General features: G+C 45.5%; 1 protein-coding gene across 13 annotated transcripts in view; it reads left to right on the top strand.

The window, feature by feature from the left end:
* The window catches only part of SORBS1 (sorbin and SH3 domain containing 1), a 134,963-nt gene that overhangs the window by 62,449 nt on the left and 50,719 nt on the right, over positions 1-21,795 (top strand). For 12 of the 13 annotated variants that reach the window (XM_081953752.1, XM_081953754.1, XM_081953744.1 and 9 more), the window contains exons 7-11: positions 685-1,056; positions 6,870-7,008; positions 13,771-13,803; positions 15,558-15,721; positions 21,602-21,665. In XM_081953752.1, the coding sequence (XP_081809878.1) occupies positions 685-1,056; positions 6,870-7,008; positions 13,771-13,803; positions 15,558-15,721; positions 21,602-21,665 (772 nt within the window). The remainder of the gene's footprint in view (positions 1-684; positions 1,057-6,869; positions 7,009-13,770; positions 13,804-15,557; positions 15,722-21,601; positions 21,666-21,795) is intronic. The other variant, XM_081953750.1, reaches the window with a different exon arrangement.

The following is a 21,795-nucleotide window of genomic DNA, read 5'->3' on the forward strand; positions in this document are numbered from 1 at the left end:
TGGCCTTAGTGCATGCAACAGTGCCAGAAACTGGAAGAACTGATCTTCCATTTTCTGGCATGATCATGCGTGCCATCTGATTGTGGCCATCTGATTGGATATGAGGTGCCAATGACTGGCTGATTACTGGCTCATGCGCACCAGTAACTAAAAGACTATCTGGCTGGTGTGCAGGCGTGCACCAAAAAAACGGAAGTTCATTTTCTGGCACGCGCATGCCCCCTGGGCAGCTCCTCTTCTGGGTCGTAGCCCAGACGAGTGTGCAAAGCGCATGCGCTTACTTTTGGCGTTAGGTGCCAAAAGGTTTCACCATCACTGGCCTAGGCTGACCAGAAAATATGATTTTTTTTTAAAGCCACATATTTCTCAGTAGCATTCTCAGTAGCATACAGGGCAGGAGATGCCACAAAGAGCATAGTTTTATTTCTGATACTTCTTTCTATTTTAGATAAGGGCCAATGTAGCAGCTGGCAGAAGGTGCCATTATGTGAAGATAGAGGGTAATTTAAGTGGATCTGTTGATTGAGGATGATATTTGAGAGCTATGTGAGAAGTTGTCATCTGCGTAAAATGTGCTACTTTGAACCAAGGTTCCTCTCATGAGCAGGTCTTTTCCTTGAGGTGGGGTCTTTGAATGTCCTGTGCCTCTCTACTGTTATTATCTGAAGGTATTGTCTCCCACAGGCCGCCACCTCCTCTCCTACCACCTCAGTTGAGATTATAACAGGGCCTTTCCAACAGATTCAGCCAGGCAGAGAAGAAGCCAGGCCAAGCACCTCACCGGCGCCTCTCCGCCATTTTGACCAAGGTTTAGAAATTTCAAACGACGTGTCTCCTGGTTTCCTTCTGGCCCTTCCAACGCTAGATGATTTCATTCCCCCTCACCTCCAGAAAATTCCCAGCCACCAGTACCCATTGTTTTCACCTCAGCCTGCACTAGACACTCATGCAAAGCTACCTTCACTCTCATCACCACCTCCTCAACTGATCCCTCCAGCCACAGAAACCTCCAGCAGCATTTTGGAGACTGAAAGCACAGGAATGGTCTTTCAAACAGTAAGCTTTGTTATACCCACGCTGAGTCTACTGCTAAATTAAGTATACCCAAGTTGGAATCACTTTTCACTGGCATACTAAACCTGGACGTTCTGCACTTTTTGGATAGTGGCATGAAATGTTTGCTTCTCTTCTGTGGCATGTATATTGTTTATCTCTTCTGACCTCCAAACTCTTTCTTTGTACAATATGCCGTTCTGTCCTTTTCCTCTTTTTTTCATATTTGAAAACTCTACATTTAGCTGTAACCAGTATGTTACAGCTGAAATGCATGCTAGAGGAAGCCTTAGATCACGAATGAGGAGCATCTGGATTAATTGTCCATGGGTTTCCCTCATATCCTCAGGCAGGGGAGGGATTCAGCCAGTTTGGACTGGTTTGGGTGAACTGGATGCTTATTCTACATCTGGTTTGCCAAACCGGTAATTGCAAGGACTGGCTGGCCCTACCCACCTTGCTCTGCCCCTCCCAGGAGTCTCCACGTGGCCCGTTTTGGATGCCAGGTAAGTGCAAGGCCCGTGTGGAGACTCTGAGAGGGAGAAAAACAGGTCTCCTGGAAGTCCGGAAATGGGCCTGTTTCCGGCCTCTGGAAGGCCTCTGGAGTCCAGGGGAGGCCATTTTTGCCCTCCTGGAGGCTCAAGAAACACCTCTGGAGCCTGGGGAGGGTGAAAAACAGGCCTCCTGGAATTCCACAAACGGCCCCGTTTCCACCCTTTGGAGGGCCTCTGGAGCCCAGGGGAGACCATCTTCGTCTCCAGAGCCTGGGGAGGGTGAAAACACCCACCCACCCACCCACCCACCCACCCACACACACACACACTGTGGTGCAGGAAGCCGAGTAGACCACACCCACCATGGCCACGCCCACCCAGCAACCAGGCAGAGAAACAGTTGCTAAAATTTTAAATCTCTCCCCTGTCCTCAAGAGGTCTTCTCTACAGGGCAGCACCTTTCTCCATGGCTATCATAAAGTGTTACCTCCACATCTTTCCTTCTGCACTAGACAAAACAATTGAATTAGATCAGGGAGAGAAAAGAAATATTTTCATCCAGAAATGGCACAGAGGAGGTTTTCCTTCCCTCTGAGTGGAGAAAAGGCTCGTCCTAAATGACACAGGAGAAAGATGGGCCTTCCTCAGATACATTCTTGCTGGAAATACCCTGGGAAGTAATGCAGATCTTGGGCCCGGCAAGGTTGATTATTCCTGGCTTAGATTAGGAGGGCAAAATTTAGGGAGGTTGCAACGAGGGTGTGAAGTGGACCCACTCCAAATGATTGTAACAGAAGACCTACCTGTTCACAAAATGGCTGTCTTAGGACCAGCCATAAAAGGCCCTATTTGGCTAAAGGCAATTTAGGCCTAAGATGCTCTCTAGCATACCACTGGGATTGAGTTAGATGGAAGTATCTGATGTCTTAGGACAGATTGCCTTTCCTTTCCTTAGAATATACTGTGCCAGGAATGTTAGGAAATATGCAGTGCATTATTTGTGGAGTAGCCTTTGAGGATGGATCAGAAATATGGGCAGGGTGCAGTAGAAAGGGTGGTGATTGGATGTAGCCGCCCTGCTATATTTACAACCAATATTAAATTCTACTTTATCCATGGTGGGACCAGCATGGAACAAACTGCGCTTAAGGTTTAAATGGGTTTGAAAACCAAATTTTTTATTCGAGCCTTTAAGAAATGTTTAGGAGGATTGTGTTGCTGGTTTTGAATTTGAGTTTTTCCATCCATCACTGAATTCCAAAACCATTTGGGAATGGGCAGAATATAAATCAATACAAATGAAACGAGTACATGCAAACCCTCATCATGTTTAACACTATTTGGGTTTGCAGCCTCATAGTATTATCAACTCTTTTTGAGAGTTGCACTTTTTATTCACCTGCCACACTTGTTTTCTTTTTCAGGATACATACATACAAACATATACTGTACATATAGTCAAACTTCCACACCTTGCTCTTTGGGCAGACAGACAATGATTAGAGGTTTGAATGTCCTCTTCTCTCTGGAACAAAGTATCTCTTTCATCCAGCCATCCATGTATGGGTATGTGAGGCCTCATAAACAGCTCATCCCACCTGAGCATCACTATTAGCTGTGTTATGGTTGTGGAAAGGCCTGTTCTGACCTAGGCTTCCCCAAAAAGCACGAAGCAGAGTCCTGGTCCTGACAAAACCCCTTTTATTAAACGAATGTGAAATCCTCTCATTCACATTCAGCAAGGCCCGGCAAACAGTTGTTCAAAGGAGTAATTATGACTACAGACCTTGTCTATCTTGGAAAGCTGGATGTAAATATTTTCCAAATGAGGTGCTGTGCAAGGAAAGACTGGCAGAGTCTCTTGAGATTCACAGGCAGATCTTCACACTCCTAAAACGAATCTAACGACCGAACGAATTGTTTCCTGCAAAAGCCCACTCCCCTTTCGCTCCTCTTTTATTTCCTATGGGAGGAGCCAAACACCTTCCACCTGTGACTTTGCTCCCGTCAACACTGATTTCTGGGTTGTTCTTTTCTTCTGGCAGCTCTGTGCATGCGCACACTGGTAACAGGCTCCAATTGTTCCTCTGCCTCACTGCTGTCTAGCTCCATAGGCACTTGATCACTGCTAGATGGCCTCAGCCCCATCTTGCCTCCAACACAGACCCCTCGTCCGAGCCTTCTCCCGTCACCAGGATTGGCCCATGCTCCTCCCCACCTCCTCATTGTCCACCTCTGCTGCCAGCTCCATTGGCCGCTGGCAGGCCACAACAGGGCCAAAGGAGCAAGCCAAGAGTGTTGAGGATTGAGGGATTGTGTCTGAGTGAGACCCACTGCATTTGAGATGGTGCCGAGACTAAGGAATGCATAGGGTCTCCATTATCTGTGAGCATCATTAAAGTACTGCTCTACCCCTGAAAAAGTGACATCCAATTATCTTAAAAATGTGAGCAGCATCAATCAAAGGGTAATGAGGCATTCAGCCACATCAGTTCTCTTCCATGAGTGATAGCATCCCAGACGATATAAGCAAAAGACTCAGTGTCATTCATCCAGATGAATCATTATGTCGTTATGGATCAGAAGGAGTCTGGTAACACATTTTTTCAACACACAAATTTTAAGGGATTAGCTTCTGTGAGCTGCAGTCATTAAATTGTAATGAGGTAGGGAGGGAGGGAAGAAAGGAAGGCAGATCCATGTTACATGCAAGACAAAATAACACTCTTAAGAAAGGAGTGTTCTGGGTCAACATGAAGATGATGGTATATGAGGAATGACGTGTCTGCCCATGGCTGGGCCATTGATTTGCAGGTATAAATTATAACCAAAAGTGGAATGTTAAGGGTGAATGCCCGCAGTCCAATGCCTAGGCATAGTGTATTGGTATTAGTGATGATGCTCTTGATGGCTTGAAGTCCATGTTTGTGGAGGATGTTGATGTTCACTGCCTAAACATCCATGGTGACTTAAATTGTGTTCTTAGGAAAATTGCCACAAGGATTTCTGTTTTCTCAGGAAATCTTTGGTAGCCAAGAGTGCTAGTGATATGAGATTTGAACACAGAGTCCGTGCAACCTGACATTCCAGGTTTATGAGAGTAACATTTCTTTTTGTCTTACAATGTCTAGTTATGAGTATGACCCAGATAAGTGTTAGAGGGACAACCTTACTATCAGCTATATGTTGGCAGCATACCAGTGGGTAGGTCTGAAGGCTCATTGCTGTGTTAGATTGGGGAGGTCCATCAGAAAGAGGTTCAGGTTAGAAAAGACAAGGTATTCCATCAATTCTGCATGAATGATAAGGGTCAACATGCCTCTACCTGGAGAACTATTACTGAGGATCCTGGTTGATAGGTATATATTACGGGTTTGTTTGTATGCTGGGCAGAGGTGGGTTTCACATAATTTTACCACTGGTTAGCTATGCACTGAAACCATGAGTGCGTGTGTAGGCACACTCGCTTGCTTCGTGACCGTGTGCGCCTTCTGTGCATATGCGCAGCCTTCCACACATGCGCTTTGCTTGTGAGTGCGGCTTGCACACATGCACAAGGCTTAGAAAACGTTGCTAAATAGGACGACAGAGAGCCAGGGCAGGTGGGTGGGTGTGGGCCAGGTCATCACTACCAGTTCGCCTGAACCGATCCAAACCGTCTGAATACCACTATTGATGCCGGAGTTGATCACCCAACCCTTGGAATATCTCATGCTCTCGTCTAAGTACAATAGGTGAACCAATCAATAGCATCAGGCAATGTATTAAAAATGCCCCAGAGGGATTGCCAGAACTTGATCTAGACTCTACTGTACCAGTCTGAAGTGGCTCCTGCTTCTGCTACTATAACTATTGAACAGATGGTACAGCCTTTCCATCTTGGATACTTTTTCAATCAGATCTTCAGTCAATGAAAGGTTATTGCCATTGTGGATGATGCTTCCCTTCATCCTTGGGTCACAGAAACCAGGCAAGCATGGTTGAAGCACAAACATAGCACATTCGAATTACATTGAGGTGGGAGTGAGATTTTAAATTCAGGGATCCAGATAGATCCTTGCCAGTAAGAGGATCAGCCTCCAGTCCTGGATTCTTTCAGTTTTCCCTCTTGTAGTCTCTTCCTGGCAGCAGAGTCCAGTCCAGAGTGACAGCTCACTGAGCTGTACTCTCGCATGGCCACTCCACCTGCCTCCCACTATTTTGTCTCCGGGTGTGACTTCACTGAATCTCAGATAGTAGCAGTTGCTGAGCTGGTCAAGGTGTAGTTAATTTATTTTGGAGCACCAACAAAATACAAATCAACAGTCCAATTACGGATTATCTGTGCAGGGCCCTAAACAGTTGTTTTCAATCTCAGCTTGGAAAAAACATGTCCAGATGTTTTGGGTTTCAACCTTCAGAATCAGAGGTGCTATTCAGCTGGTTCAGACCGGTTCACCTGAACCGGTAGTGGAAATTGCATGTGCCCCCTCCCGCCCCAGCTCTATGCCTTGCCATTTCAAGCCAAAGCGCATGTGTGGAAGGCCAAGTGCATATGCGTGGACGGGGCGCTTGCGCTTACATTTGCGAACCGGTGGGGAAGGTGAGTGAATACCACCCCTGTAGGGGTGGGTTCTGGCTTCTATTACTGCCGTGCTTCACGTGTGGGCGCGCTTGATACACGCTATGCGTGCATGCGCAGTAGTAAAAAACAAGATGGTGGTGCCTATGGTGCCGCCGATAGAACCAGTTCGGGGGCGTGGCGGGCCATGTTACTATTTACTTGGCTGAACTGGTAGGAACCCACCTTTGCACCCCTGTTCATTATGACTATATGGGCTCCGACTGTTTTATGCTGGAAGCAGTATGGGTATTTCTCTTGCCACAAATGAAGAGATTATGTCACTGGCTGACCAATTTTTTTATCAGTCTCCAAACTGGAATGGGTCACCACTTTGTCCTGACTGACTCTGCATTCTTCCTCTCTCACACAGTCCTGGTTTTACTAACATCCTGCTGGCTAATTGCTTGCAAACAGCATGGCCAACCTTCTCTCTAAAGTAGAGACAGCTCACGAAGCTCGAGACTTGCATGTGCGCAAACAATCACTCCTGCCACCAACTCTTGTATATTCACTTTCCCTGTTTCTGGCCCAGAATGTAATTACTTATCCTTTTTTTTTTCTGTGTGTGCACACTGTACCAAGAAAGACATTGTGTGAAAGCAACGTCTTGTGGTGGTGGGTTCCGTTGAACTGTTCCACTTACTTGTTTGCTTTTTCATCGCCAAAGCGGTCTTCAGCAATCTTACGCAAGTAATGACCTTCGCCCTTGTGCGTTTCAGGATACCTGCCCCCAGCCACATGAAGCCTCCAAGCCCAGTGGTGGGCCTGCTGTCTCAATGACGATCAACAGATCTTTGGGTGTTTACCCTTCTACCACGATTGTTAACCCTACAATTGTCCTTCTGCAGCACAACAGAGGTAAAATGAAAGCCACTTGTCTTCCTGCTTCCTATTTTACTAGAATTATTATTTGGTGATGGGGGATGCCATCATGAAGTGGAGGAACCTCCAAACTTCCCACAACAGGGACGTTTCCTAAGGGACAAAAACAAATAACAAAAGTAAAGGTCAAAAGAAGTGCCAAAAGTATCTAGCCAATGTTTTCTGAGATTGGAGTACATTTATATTGATTTACATCTCACATAACTTCTATTGAACATTCTGCCATATTTATTTGTTTACATCCCATCTTTATTATTTGTATGAATAACTCAAGGTGGCAAACATACCTAATACCCCTTTCCTCTTTCTATTTTCCACACAACAACTACCCTGTGAGGTAGTTTGGGCTGAAAAAGAGTGACTGGCCCAAATCACCCAGCCTCTTTTATGCCTAAGAACTTAGAGCCGTGATAGTGAACCTATGGCACACATGCCACAGGATGGCACACGGAGCCATATCTGCCAGCATGCGAGCGATCAGCTCAAGTGCATGCTGGCCAGCTGATTTTCGGCCTTCTAGAAGGCCGGGGGAGGCTGTTTTCGCCCTCCCCAGGCGTCAGGAAGCCTCCGGAGCCTGGGAAGGGCGAAAAACAGGTCCAAAGTACCAACTGGAAGTTTAGAAATGATTTGTTTCCGGCTTCCTGAAGGCCTCTGGGGGGGGTGGGGGGGAGGCCGTGTTCATCCTCCTCAGGTTTCAGGAAAGCCTCAGGAGCCGGGGGAGGGTGAAAAATGGGCCTAATGGGCCAACCGGAAGTTTTTCGCCCTTCCCAGGTTTTGGAAGCTTTTCTGAAGCCCGGGGAGGGCAAAAACAGCCTCCCTCCGCCCCCCTGGATGAAATACCAAGCTTAGCTTGGAGGCGAGCAGTCCGCCGCCCATGGGGGGTGGGTTTGTGCATGCATGCAAATGTGGGGTGCATTTTGCATTATGGGTGCTGGCATGCATGCGCGCCCTTGCATTTTTGGTACCCAACAACAAAAAGTTTCGCCATCATAGTCTTTCGGTTTCTAGCCTGGAGCTTTAACCACTAGAGCAAATTGGCCTTATGGGTGGGTTTTCTTTTCCTATTTTTAATTGTTCCTATGTGCCGTTATGCAGCAGGTGTTTTGTTTCTTACTGAGCAGTAGTGAAAGATTTCTCAGCAGTTGGTGGGAAATGTTTATTTGTAGTCAGAGCAAGAAGACATAAGAGACGCTGGAATAGGTGGATTGCCTTTAGGTTTCTGGGTCCACAGACTGAAAAGTGCCTTCCTGTTTTAATGTTGAGGGACCAAGCTATATTTAAAACTCTGAAACTCACATAATAGTGTATATGATGAGGGGGATTTTATTGCAGTTACAGAGAAATTAATGTGATTTGTTTAGTGAGAACAAGACTACCAATCGTTTCTTGTCCTGTCTTATACTTGAGGAAAGCTAGGAACCATAAGGAAAAGGTAAAGGTTCCCCTCACACATATGTGCTAGTTGTTCCTGACTCTAGGGGGTGGTGCTCATCTCCATTTCAAAGCCAAAGAGCTAGTGCTGTCCTAAGATGTCTCTGTGGTCATGTGGCCAGCATGACTAAACGGCAAAGGTGCACAGGATCCTGTTACTTTCACACCAAAGGTGATTCCTATTTTTCTACTTCCATTTTTACATGGTTTTGAACTGCCAGGTTGCCAGAAGCTGAGACAAGTAACGGGCGCTCACTCTGTTACGCGGTGCTAGGGATTCGAACTGCCAATCTGCTGACCTTTCTGATCGACAAGCTCAGCGTCTTAGCCACTGAGCCACCACATCCCTTAAACATAAGACTGCTAATTTAACAGCAAGTTTATTTCCAGGTCTTTTTCTGTCTCTGCCCAGGACACAACTTCTGTATTTTTTTTTTTTTTGAAAGGCCAATTAACTTTGGCGGTTCTACTTTTTTACCTTTTTTGCCCGTTTCCTGCAACTCTTCCTTTCGCTGTATTATTTTCCCCAGTTACTTTAATTCAGTCATGTTGTTTTCCTCTCTCTTCATCTGGCCATTAGCCTGGCTTCTAAAGATCTTATAAATTGGGAAAAGAAGGGAAGGGAAAAGAAAGGATTTGTATGTGTGCATGTTTGAAAGGCATAGCACTCACTGTGATCTTACAGATTATTAAGTTTTTTACAGCAATATCTTTTATGAAGCCCATTCAAATGATTGTGACCATCACAAAGATAGTAAAAATTCAAGGGAAACCAAACTTGATTGCAGAAAATACGACACCTGGAATGCTCTACCCGACTCCCTTGCTACAGCCTCAAACCCTCACAGCTTCAATCTCAAACTGTCTATCATGGACCTCACCCCATTCCTAAGAGATCTGTAAAGGGGGCATGCATAAGCGCACCAGCGTGGCTACCGTCCCTGTCTTACTGTCCCCATTTATCTGCATTTACTTCATTTGTTCATGTTTATGTTCGTACCTATACTTGTTATCTTGTACTTGTTTGACAAACAAACAAATAAATAAAAGGCTTAATTCCATTGCAGAACTCAGAAGATTGGCTCTGCAGGCTAAAATGAGTAGGAGGAATCAGCTAGGATAGATTTCAGTCCGTGTCTATAACTTGATACTTTTTTCCTCATGATTAAGCGAGGCATTATTTTTAGAGGAAGAAGTAGGCTGCTCATTTACACTTGTTAAGTGCAGCCAGAACAAACTGCTGATGTTATGGTCCTCCTCCCAAAAATCATGTGATGATCATGTTGTGAAAGACACCCCAAATATAAGAAATGTGAAACACTTCCTTTAACTCCTTTCCACCTACCACTCCTTAGACACAGGGAAAACGGTGGGCAAAAACCTTCTGTAAGCTGAATGTAAACAACCTAAAACTATTTTCATTCATTCCTCTGAAGGATGTTATGCTGCTTCTCTTTAATCCATGCGTCGTATTATTTGGCAGGCCTCCAGTGTCTACCAAAACACAACAAAAACAAACAAACTAGTCACCTGACTTCATTCAGGAATGAATTAGAGAGGTTACTTTCTGCTCCAGTCTATCTATCTAACCACAGGTAGTCCTCCGTTTATGGCCATTTGTTCAGCAACCGTTGTAAGTTACAACGGTACTGAACGCAGGATTTATGACCAGTCCTTAAACTTCCAGCCATTGCAGTGTCTCTGATCATCATTTGTGATCTTCCCAGCTGGCTTCCCACAAACAAAGTTAGTGGGAAGCCAGAAGGGAAGGTTGCAAATCATTTGGGTAAGTCTCCCTCTGCCCCCTGGCCTTTCTTCGCTTCCACACATGCACAAACATACCCCACACACTCTTTCCCTTCCTTGAGCTCCCACACCAAAGAAGGGTTGCTTCCGGTTCGGCCCGGATCAGGTGAACTGGTAGTAGCGGCAGCGGGAGGCTCCACCCACTCACCCAGACACTTCTGCACACGCGAGCGCGCTTGAACCAGTAGTAAAAAAATTTGCAACCCTCCACTGTCCCACACGTGAACCTTGAACCCTCTACTCCTAGCCTCCCTGAACCTGTGGCCACACTGCACACCACCCTAAGTCTTCTGCAACTTGGGTTATAACAGCGGTTCTCAAATAGTGGGGCGCGCCCCCCTGGGGGGGCGCGAGGCTCTGTAAAGGGGGGCGCGAAGGCTCTCTTTCCATCTGGGTGCAACGGCGGCGAAGGCGTGGGCGAGGCATAATATATCCCGCCTGGAAGTGGCAGCACTTCGGACTGGATTTTCATTGGAGCCGCGGGCTGGAGCTGTGCAAGAAGCCTGCTCGGGCGGGGGTGGGAGGGAGGGAAGCATGGGACCGCCCGTCTTCGCCACCGCGTAGCTCGCCTCCCCGCCAGCAGCTCCACTGCCAGCATTCCATCTGGAAGCGGAAGCGCAACAGCCGCTGTTGGGGAAGGGACAAAGGGGCGGCGGTCGCCCGATCTTGCCACCGCCACCCCTTCGCCCCTGGTAACGGCGACTGTTGTGCTGCTGCTTCCAGCTGGGATGCTGGAGGAGCTGCTGGCAGGGAGGGAGGGAAGAAGGGCAGAAGGGAGGTGGAAGGAAGGAAAGAAAAGCAGACACGCCGGAGGGAAAGAGGAAAGAAGGCAAGCAGGCAGGAAGGAGGCAGAAGGAAGGAGGGAAGAATGGAACTGGAAGGGAGGCAGGGAAGGAGGGAGGGAGAAAGGAAGGATAGGAGGATAGGGAAAGAGGAAAGAAGGCACGCAGGCAGAAGGGAGGGAGGTGCAAGGAAGGAAGAAAGCATAGATAAGCAGGAGGGAAAGAAGGCAGGCAGGCAGGGGGAAAGTGGAAGGAGGGAACTGGAAGGGAGGCAGGGAAGGAGGGAGGGAGAAAGGAAGGATAGGAGGATAGGGAAAGAAGAAAGAAGGCAGGCAGGCAGAAGGGAGGGAGGTGCAAGGAAGGAAGGAAGCATAGATAAGCAGGAGGGAAAGAAGGCAGGCAGGCAGGAGGAAAGAGGAAGGAGGGAACTGGAAGGGAGGCAGGGAAGGAGGGAGGGAGAAAGGAAGGATAGGAGGATAGGGAAAGAGGAAAGAAGGCAGGCAGGCAGAAGGGAGGGAGGTGCAAGGAAGGAAGAAAGCATAGATAAGCAGGAGGGAAAGAAGGCAGGCAGGCAGGGGGAAAGAGGAAGGAGGGAACTGGAAGGGAGGCAGGGAAGGAGGGAGGGAGAAAGGAAGGATAGGAGGATAGGGAAAGAAGAAAGAAGGCAGGCAGGCAGAAGGGAGGGAGGTGCAAGGAAGGAAGAAAGCATAGATAAGCAGGAGGGAAAGAAGGCAGGCAGGCAGGGGGAAAGAGGAAGGAGGGAACTGGAAGGGAGGCAGGAAGGAAGGGTGGAAGGAAGGATAGACAAGTAAGAGGGAAAGAGGAAAGAAAGCATGTGACTACGGTGGGAGACGAGGAAAGACCGCTGTGCTATGTTATGCAGAGGTGTACTTATAACAATTTTATAGACAAATGATACTATTTACAGTCGCGCGGGGGGGGGGCGCGAAATGTTTTCTTCTTCCTAGGGGGGGGGGCATGACAGAAAATAATTGAGAAGCACTGGGTTATAACCATAACTGGGTTGCCTTTGGTCACGTGACACTGCACTCTACAACTGCATCACTTAGTGATGGCAATCCCAGTCCCAATTGCTTCAGTAGCTGGAGGACCATCTGTATCTATCTTCAAGAGTGTCCAGCTGCTCAAAGATGATATAAGCTCCAAAATCAAACCTGGTTTTTCAACCTAAACGCTCATAAGATGCCTGATGGTCTATTTATGATTGCTTTCTTTACCTGTGACCAGGAGAGGGGAGATGGTGAGAACTTGTCCCTTGTGATTTCATGAAGTTCTATGAGAAAGACTTTCCTTGACTGGTCTTCAGATTTAAAGGTCTGCAGAGAGTAGTTCCCAGTCTTCTTCACTGTGACCTTTCTTCATTTGGGGGAATGGTCATGGAAGATGTCCGTTCTTATGAGCTGCTCATGTTTGGATCTGGTATTGCTGAACCTTTGGATCTTAAAAAAAAAGTTTGGTTTCAGATCAGAAGCGCTTATTTGGAGCTGTTGTGAATGCAACATCCATTTATGTGATACGGTTGCACACTTATCAAAGAATACACCAAACATTTATTAGCTTTACTTTTGATCTGGTGAATATAGATATAAACTGGCTTGCAAATAAATTGGGATTGATCAGTAAATCGGGATTGATGAGTAAAAGCAGGGAAGACTCTTGAGGCTCTGCTCTGAAGAATCACAAATAACTTCCACCTCAATAAACCAGGATAAATATTTTTCATTGTTCATACTAAATGTTCCAGTTTGAATCTTGAGCCAGTGCTGTCCAAAGACGTCTCCGTGGTCATGTGGCCAGTATGACTAAACGCCGAAGGTGCATGGAACACCATTACCTTCCCACCAAAGGTGGTTCCTATTTTTCTACTTGCATTTTTACATGCTTTTGAACTGCTAGGTTGGCAGACGCTGGGACAAGTAACGGGGGCTCACTCCGTTACAGGGTGCTATAGGCTTCAGTACCCATCAGATAATCAGCCTATATTGTTGGTAGCAAGTTATTGTTGTAGGTTCCAGCAAGGACAATGTCTATGAAGTTCTAGGGATTTTTAGTCTTCTGATTTGGTGAAAAAAAAAATGTATGCATGTCAAGTTGTTTGAATCAAATGTGTAAACATGTTCCTCATTCATTATATATGGGACTCTTGCTCAGCACTTTAAAGGGCAAGGTTGACATGTTGGGTTTGATGAAATGCTGATTGTGGTAGGGCAGTATTGGCGAACCTTTTTGGCACTGGGTGCCGAAATGGGAGCGTGTACGCGTGCCGGAAACCGGAAGAGCAGTCCCCCGGTGCTCATGTGCACGCCAGGAAGATGATCAGTTGCAGGCGCGTGCATGAGCACCAGAAACCGGAACACCAGGTGGCCAGCATGCTTACATGTGCCGGAAACTGGAATATCACCTTCCCAGTGCACGCATGCGCCCTGGGGCGGCTGCTCTTCCTGTGCTCCTGTGTGTGTGAAGACCAGCTGGCCGGCACACTGGAACTCAAAAGAGCAACAGAGGGCAGCTCGCGTGCCCAGAGAGATGGCCCTGTGTGCCACTTCCGGCACATGTGCCATAGGTTCACGATCACGGTGGTAGGGTGTTTAAGCTCTTTGAGTTTTTGTTCAGCAGATTATAGATGTCTTATCAAGAGTTGACGGCAATCATGGTTTCAACAATTTGTTTGTCTTTTCCCCTCCTCTCTTTCTCACAGCAGAGCAGCAAAAAAGGCTTAGTAGCCTTGCAGGTATGATGCCCCAAATATTGTTATGCTGTTTCCAGCTCTTGTCGTTTCTACTGCTGTATTCAGCCAAGTGCTTTTTATCTAATAGAGTATCATTAGTGAATCTGTAAAACAAGAGCTGCAATTCAGGGGTAGAGGAATTGTACTTGGTTCAGCAACTGTTACATTTTTATGCTACTGCTCTCCAGAATTCCACAAGGCAATCTTGGAAAAAGAAGAGACCTGGGCAGAGTAGGCTACTGCTGGTTTGGACCGGTTTGGGCGAACCGGTAGTTCCAACCAGCGGCTACGCCTGCCCACCCACCCTGGCACTATTCCATCATATATAATTGCCATATGTTTGCTGCTGTGTGCATGTGCCGAAGGCGCACGCACGAGGAAAGTGAGTGTGCACATGTACTCACATTTTCGCGTTTTGGGTGAACCGGTTGTTACAGTATGTGACGCCCGCCTCTGGCCCTGGTCCACCATTTTAGAAGAGATTGAAATGTCCCCCTTTTATCAAAGCCACACTGTGAAATGTCAGCGAAGAGTCCTCGTTTGTAAAGGTAAAGGTACCCCTGCACATATGTGCTAATCATTCCCGACTCTAGGGGGTGGTTCTCATCTCCATTTCTAACCCAAAGAGCCAGTGCTGTCTGAAGACGTCTCCATGGTCATGTGGCCGGCATGACTAAACACCGCAGGTGCACAGAACACTGTTACCTTCTCACCAAAGTGGTCTCTATTTTTCTACTTGCATTTTTTAAGTGCTTTCGACTGCTAGATTGGAAGAAGCTGGGACAAGCAACGGGAGCTCACTCCATTACACAGCGCTAAGAATTTGAACCGCTGAACTGCTGACCCGATTGACAAGCTCAGCGTCTTAGCCACTGAGCTACCGCATCCCTTACTTGTTATCTTTGTTTGTACCTAATGATTATAGGGATTTTTTCAGCCCAGTTCTGATAGCCAAAGGCCCAGTTTTGCCGGAACAGCTAGTCTGATACTTTGCTCCATTAGCATACAACATTTTAAAATAATCAAGAATTTAATATTAAGGTCATATTCAAAAGCAGGTGGAACCAATCTTTATTGTTTTAAAATGTTTGTTAGCTGTTATTGAGAGGAAATAGTCCAGGACAATACATAAAAGTGGGTTAGAACATTCAGCTAATTAACTCTGGGATGGATTTGCTCATGATACTCTGGGATAAATGCAGATTATATTGCATGAAACATGACTGCATACATTTAATTTCCATTTAGAAATCCGTTCTTGAACTCACTCTGCATGTTCTTAAGCATGAGTATGTTGCTCCCCCCGCCCCACCACAGTGCATGCTACATTGCCTTATCACTGTTTGCTGAAACTTGATACATTTTGAATGAGTCCGTTTATAATCCTTCTCCCTTCCAGAAATCTTTCCGGAGAATCTGGTAGAGGTGGAGCTTAAAGGCTGCTGTATTGTAATAACGGTTACATTAGAATAGTTAACTATAATTCTGTTGCTATGCAATGTTTATTGATCTGAAAAATCAATTAATTAAGGACCCAAAGTTTAAAATAATATATCCTGCAAAGTATTTAGAATGCACTGTTAAAGGAAATATAGAACACTTTTCTTTTCTAAAATTCCTTCTTTATTCAGTCCTATTGAAAATATAAACTCTTTAAACCAATGAGATACTTCATTTATTATTTCTCCCAGGTTCTGATGTTAAATATTTTATATAGCAATGGTGGAAGCCCAAGTGACTGCTGCTTTTCTTTTCAGATTCAGTGCCTGATCCACCAGTCGTTGAGAAAGTAGTTGGTGTTTCTCTTAGACCAAAGTTAAATCCAAGCAAGGAAGATGCAATAGAGGAGCAGAAGCGAATTGTGAACAATTCTCAGCCTATGGCTGATGATTCTTTGGATTCCATAGGCATTCCACTAAGAGTAAGGAAATATTTTTCCTGTTGCATCAATTCATTCCTGATCGTCGTCTTCTTTTGTTTTGTTACAGTCAATTTTCAGAGTATAAATTGTTTTGTTAGATTTTGTCATGATGCAAACCCATTTAGCGTTGCTATATTTTTATGAACAGTGAAGTAGGTACATGAAGTAAAATAATTCTGTCTTTAACAAAAATTCCCTGAAGTTTCAAACTTTGGAATCAGAATTAAAGAAGATCCATTTGTCAAATACCGTATTTTTCGGACTGTAAGACACACGGGTGTATAAGATGCACCAAGATTTCAAAGAGGTAAGTAAAAAAAAAAGTTTTTAACCTCCCTAGCCCCCAGAAGCACTCTGCAGGCTTCATCAGGGCTGGGGGAAGGCAAAAACACCCCTGTTTTTGCAAAAAATGGGCGGACAGCGGGCCATTTTTTTCAAAACTGGGATGCAGGGGTGTAGCTTCGAGAGGCCAAAAATGGCAGTATTCAGTTTATAAGATGCACCAATATTTCCACACTCTCTTAGGGGGGGAAAGGGTGCATCTTATATGCCGAAAAATATGGTATGTGTTAAAAATATATGCATGCAATTGGGATTGGGTTTTTTTTTTTTTTTTGTATTGCATATATTTTCTGATAGTGTCTCACTGCATTCCAAAAGAATGGCAATTTCCCTGTCTTTGATTGCTTTTGGAGATTGCCCTCTTTCTTATTAGGCCTCTGAGGACAACATGCTCTCATCAAAAGCATGGTCACCAACTGGTGGTCTGTGAGAAATTTTAGTGGTCTGCAGAAAAATTATTTGCATATTGCACTAAATCAGGGGTCCTCAAACTATGGCCCCTGGGCTGGATTCATGCAATGAACATTTGTGTTGCTGCAGAGAGTCTCCCCTTCGGGGTCTTTTTGTGCAGGTCGGAAGGGGGCAGAAATTCTGATTTGGGGTCTGCTTTGGACTCCTTGTGTGGGGCTTTGGACAAAGGCTGGAGGGAAGTCCCGCTGGTGGCAAGGAGCCAGAGGGCCTTGTTCCAGTGGGATTGCATCATGGCCTGGAACTGGCTGATCATCTCAGCTGGCTGAGCCTCCAGGTGCCAGTACCTGGCCTTGCACTCCCGCAGATCTTTCCTTTGCTTGGAAAGCCTATGCTTGTAGTCCTGAGGTGCTTCTGCTGAGCCTCCTTTTCGGTCAGATCCAATTTGAACTGAGCCAGCTGTTTTGTCAACTCTTTCTCGTGGTAGCTGCTTAGCTCCAACAACTGCTTCCTGTTGGGGCCCTAAGGAACCCGGGCAGGCAGGTGAGGAGTGGCTGGGAGGGGAGGGGCGAGTAGAGGCCGGCAAGGCGCCCCTCGACGTGAGTGACATCGAGTTGGCCACGTCCACCCAGTCACATGACCACCTAGCCACGCCTAGCTGGTCATTAGGCAGATCATATTAGTGGCCAGCGGGATTTAAAACTGAATTTAATGGTCCGTGAGGTCCGAAAGGTTGGTAACCCCTGCTCAAAAGGAAGACATGGAAATATAGCAACCTGCCTTTAAATTTTGAATCAGAACATTTGCCCATTATTGATTATGTTACTTGGTGTATCTCAAGAGCTTCTAGAAGGCTTTCCCATGGCCTGAAAGTTCTAGCATTAAGCAACAGCATTAAGTGGTGCAAAAGAACCTCCGGATTAAAATAATAGTTACAATGCAAAATCTCATAGTCAAATATTTAATAAACACCATGTATAATAGCGAGCCCGTTTAGTATATTGGCTAAGGACCAGGCTAAAAACTGGAATAACGTGGCTTGCAGTCCTGCCTTAGGTATGAAACCAGCTAGGTAACTTTAGGCCAGTCACTCCCTCACCCTAGAAAGTAGGCAATGGCCAACCGCTTCTGATATATTGCCAAGAAAACTTCATTGCATGGCTCTCACAAACTCCATTTTTGCTGGCAGAGAGCTAGCAAAACAAACTGTATTTGTTGGAGTGTAAGCACCTTTCCCCCCCAAAAAAGAGGGTGAAAATCTGGGTGCCTTATACACTGAAATCAGCATTTTTGGCCTCCCGAAACCCTACCCCCTTCGCAAAAATGAATGTGCAGAGGGTTTGAAAGGCCTGCAAAGTGCTCCTGGGGGCTGGAAAGGGCAAAAATGCACGGAAAATGGACCATTTTTTGCTTGTTTTTGCCCCCCAGCCCCAGGAGCACTTTACAAGCCTCCTATAGGCTATGCATACCCTTTTGGGGGGGCAAAAAATGGGCCCGTTTTAGCAAAAAATGGGTTGTTTCTTTGCTCATTTTTGTCCCCGCCCTTTGCCCCCCCCTAGCCCCACTCTGCAAGCCTCCTAAAGGCTATGCATGCCCTTTATTTGGTAAAAGGGGGTTCATTTTCACCAAAACAGGCTGTTTTTTTGCTGTTCCCCCCCCCAGCCCCCAGGACCGCTTTACAGGCCTCTCAAACTCTCTGCATGCCTGTTTTTCACAAAAAATGAGGCGTGCAGAGGGTTTGTGAGGTCTGCAGAGTACAAAAACTTTGTTTTAAAATTTACCTCTTCAAAATCTTGGTGCGTCTTATACTCCAATGCGTCTTATAGTCCGAAAAATACAGTATTATTAAAAGTGGCATTGAGCTGGCCGTGCCCACCCTAGCCATGCCCCCCAAAGTCAAATACAACCCTGATGTGGCCCTCAATGACATTGAGTTTCACACCCCCGATGCAGACTAACAAGGAGGCTGCCTTCTCCTCCAACAAAATCCTGAAGTAATTAAAAGTTACTTTGATGTGCCTATATCTGACCTCACATTCCTGTCCTTTAGCAGACAGAGATGGATCTACATGAATGATCAATGCCTCAGAAGTCATCTAGACCTCTAGCCATCAATTTCATCTAGACTTTTCTTCGCTAGTGCCACCTAGAGGTGGCCTGAAATGCATAGTAAGTGCATAGTAAACAAGCAAAGGACAAGCTGAGGAACATTCCTTGTGCAGCTGCTACTGTGGCAGATTCCTCTCTAGAAGTATTCCAGCATGATGAAACATGGCAATGGTGTCAGAATTTAGGAACAGTTTCTGGCTGGCAGGTGGTATGCGGAGCCTGGCATCTATTCCATTTAGGGGGAAAAGCTCTTTGATGTAATCTTGGATGAATCAAAGAAACAAAAGTCTCTTCTTCTAATTAAAAAAAAAATTGAATGTAAACTTAAGGTGCTGCTTTCCTTTAACTTAAATTGATGCACATATGGATGGTTTTAAGGAAGCTCAAGATTTGGATTAACCTGTTATCTGACTGGCATGTATTTTGTCAGCTGGAAGCCTGGACCAAATTTTATGTTACATTTGGAGGGCCATGCTCCAAAAGTGAACTACGCCAAAGCCCATTTTGGAAGGTGGGTTTCTGGAGTTTTAACCGGTAAAATAGGCACTCATTTGCTCTCTTAAATCTTCCACAAATATGAAAAAGGGAACCAGATTTCATCACCCAAGCATGAAAAAGAGCAGACTGGTGAGCTACATAAAACCCTTCAACCCCTAGTACTTTATGTATACCGTGTTTCCCTGAAAATAAGACAGGATCTTATTTTCTTTTGACCCACCGAAATAAGCGCTTGGTCTTATTTTTGGGGAGGTCTTATTATTTTTGAGGTACAGGAGGCCCCTTAACCTCGGCCTGTCGTCCATGGCCCACAGATCAGCTGATCCAGAGAGAGCTGGACGTTCTGTCTGTTTCTGGCACACTCTTGCCAGACCTAGCGTCACTGGGCCTGCTGCTCTTATTGCGGCCGCCACTAAGAGAAGGGGTGCGGTAGCTAGGATTTGCGGTAGCAGCCTCCTTGAGGCTGTTCCGCGTGGATGACAGGTGTATGTGGGGCTCGTGGGGCATGTTCCCCCCTTGCCCCCAGGAAATGGGGGGGGGGGCGCTGCGCATGCATTAAAATATTTTAGGAGAGGGCTTATTTTCAAGGGAGGGCTTATTTTAGTGCATGTGCTGAAAAGCCCAATTGGCCTTATTATCCGGGGAGGTCTTATTTTGGGGAAAACAGGGTACTTAGTCTAAATTGTACAAATCTTAATGTAATTTAGCTATCCTTCAACATAAACCTCCAAATGTTCCAAAGGCTATAATTATTCATTGAAACTACTATAGATGGTTGTGGGTATGGAGGTTGGTGGTCAAAGACTTAAGTCTGAAAATTTGTTTTGAGGAGAAGAATGAGACCGGTATTTATAGTGTTGCCTTTCTCAGGACATCAAGGCTTCTCAAGGCCATCAACCATCTAATCAGCTATGGAGATAAATGTGCCATACAATCTGGAAACTGATCATTGTTACTGTCAGACTGGCCCCAGCTACTCCCTAGCAAGGAAAGACCCTTGGCTCCATAGGTTTTAGAGAAAAGGTACTTTGACTAGAGATGCAACATGGATGAGGCAAGTTTTGAGCATTCCCCAATGTCCAAACCCCACTGGGAGAGCAGTCCAATCAGGTCCTGTTCAGATATTTTGGAAACTTGGTCCCTTGGGCGCCGGTGTAAATTTCTTTCCCAGGACTGACATCCTTGAACCTCGGCAGATGGCTCATTTTAGCACCTCTGGTTCCTATTAGTGTCCATACTCCTCAATTTCCCATTGCATTATTTGACACCTCCAGCAAGCTTCCCCTCCCAGATTCTCCCTCCCCTCTGGTTATGGCAGTTGCTTGCCAGCTTCAAAGAAAGCAAAGATGAGCAGCTGACAGTTATTTTGGTGCCTAAAAGTGATGCTGTCACAAGAGCTAAACAGTGTTTAATGTAGCTCAACCTATAGAATGTCTTCAAAAAGAATTTTTGCACCCTTTGAATTTGTCATCTGTGAATTCAGTTTTCCCCACTTGCCTGTAGGGATGATCCACCTTGCTTTCAAATGCTTGGTGATCATCCAAAGTCAGTGGATCCCTGCCTTGCTAAGCTGCATTATCTGAAGATTCCAGGATCTGAAAGATTCCACACAGATTTACTGCCCAGGTCTAGAAACCCAAAGTGTGCGTTCACAGATAACCACTTGAAGATCTACAATTACAAGTAATCAGTTCTTACAACAGCAACACCAATTCACATTACTTTAATATTGCCTAGTTTTTGGTCCTAAATGTATGTGATAGCAAGTCTGCCTGTATCAGCAGTGCGATGGTCCATGTGATAATGTGTTTATTGGCTGTTTTTACATTTGACTTCCTACTATCATAGTATTAATTGGGTGGACTAATCTGACATTGAACATGCACTTTGACAACTCAGCTAAAAAGAACACAATCTGTGTGAGGGACCACAAATGCTAAAGATTTTGATTCAGACAAATCAAATGAAGTAACCTTATTATAAGTAGTCAGAGAAATTGACTTTTGAGAAATAGCAAGAAGTGGACGGCATTTAATGAAGGGATTTCAGTGAAATCAGTACAATGATGTTGAACCTGCTGATGGCTCTCGAGCAGGGGTGGGATCTTGCCGGTTTAACAACCGGTTCGCTGAGGCCGTGCTTCGCGCACTGATAAGAACCGGTAGAATCTCACCCCTGCTCTTGAGGTCCTGCTGTGATGGTTGGAGCAGTAGCAACAACACCTGATGAAACTCCATACTTGTATTAAAATTTAATGGTGCCAGAACACCACCATTAAAACTGGAAATTTGCCTTCTTAAAACTTTCTGCGTCCCCTACATTACTTGCTTAACTAATCACCAGAACAGTCCAAAACAATTTACCCTATAGTTGGAAAAACAGGTCTTTTGCATCCAACAAGTTTGCCAGGGAGCCTACGATGAGCAGAAATTATTTAACACGAGGTAATAGATATAAGATACCATTACTTGAATGGGTGTTTAAATCTTTTCAAATGCTGTGTTATCTTTCTTTTTCCATTAGAATTCAGAGCGATCCAAGGACTGGTACAAGATAATGTTCAAACAAATCCACAGATTGACAAAAGGTATATCTAATATAAAGCATTCTATCTATCTACTTACCGGTTTCTTTTGGGATGGAATATCCTGGTTTAGGGAGGGGGGAGGCAGCTAAAATGAATCCAGGATGTGGCTTTAAACTTTCTCTCTGAGAAG

Source organism: Natrix helvetica (assembly GCF_964273705.1).
Source record: "Natrix helvetica genome assembly, chromosome: 5".
NCBI classification, from domain to species: domain Eukaryota; kingdom Metazoa; phylum Chordata; class Lepidosauria; order Squamata; family Natricidae; genus Natrix; species Natrix helvetica.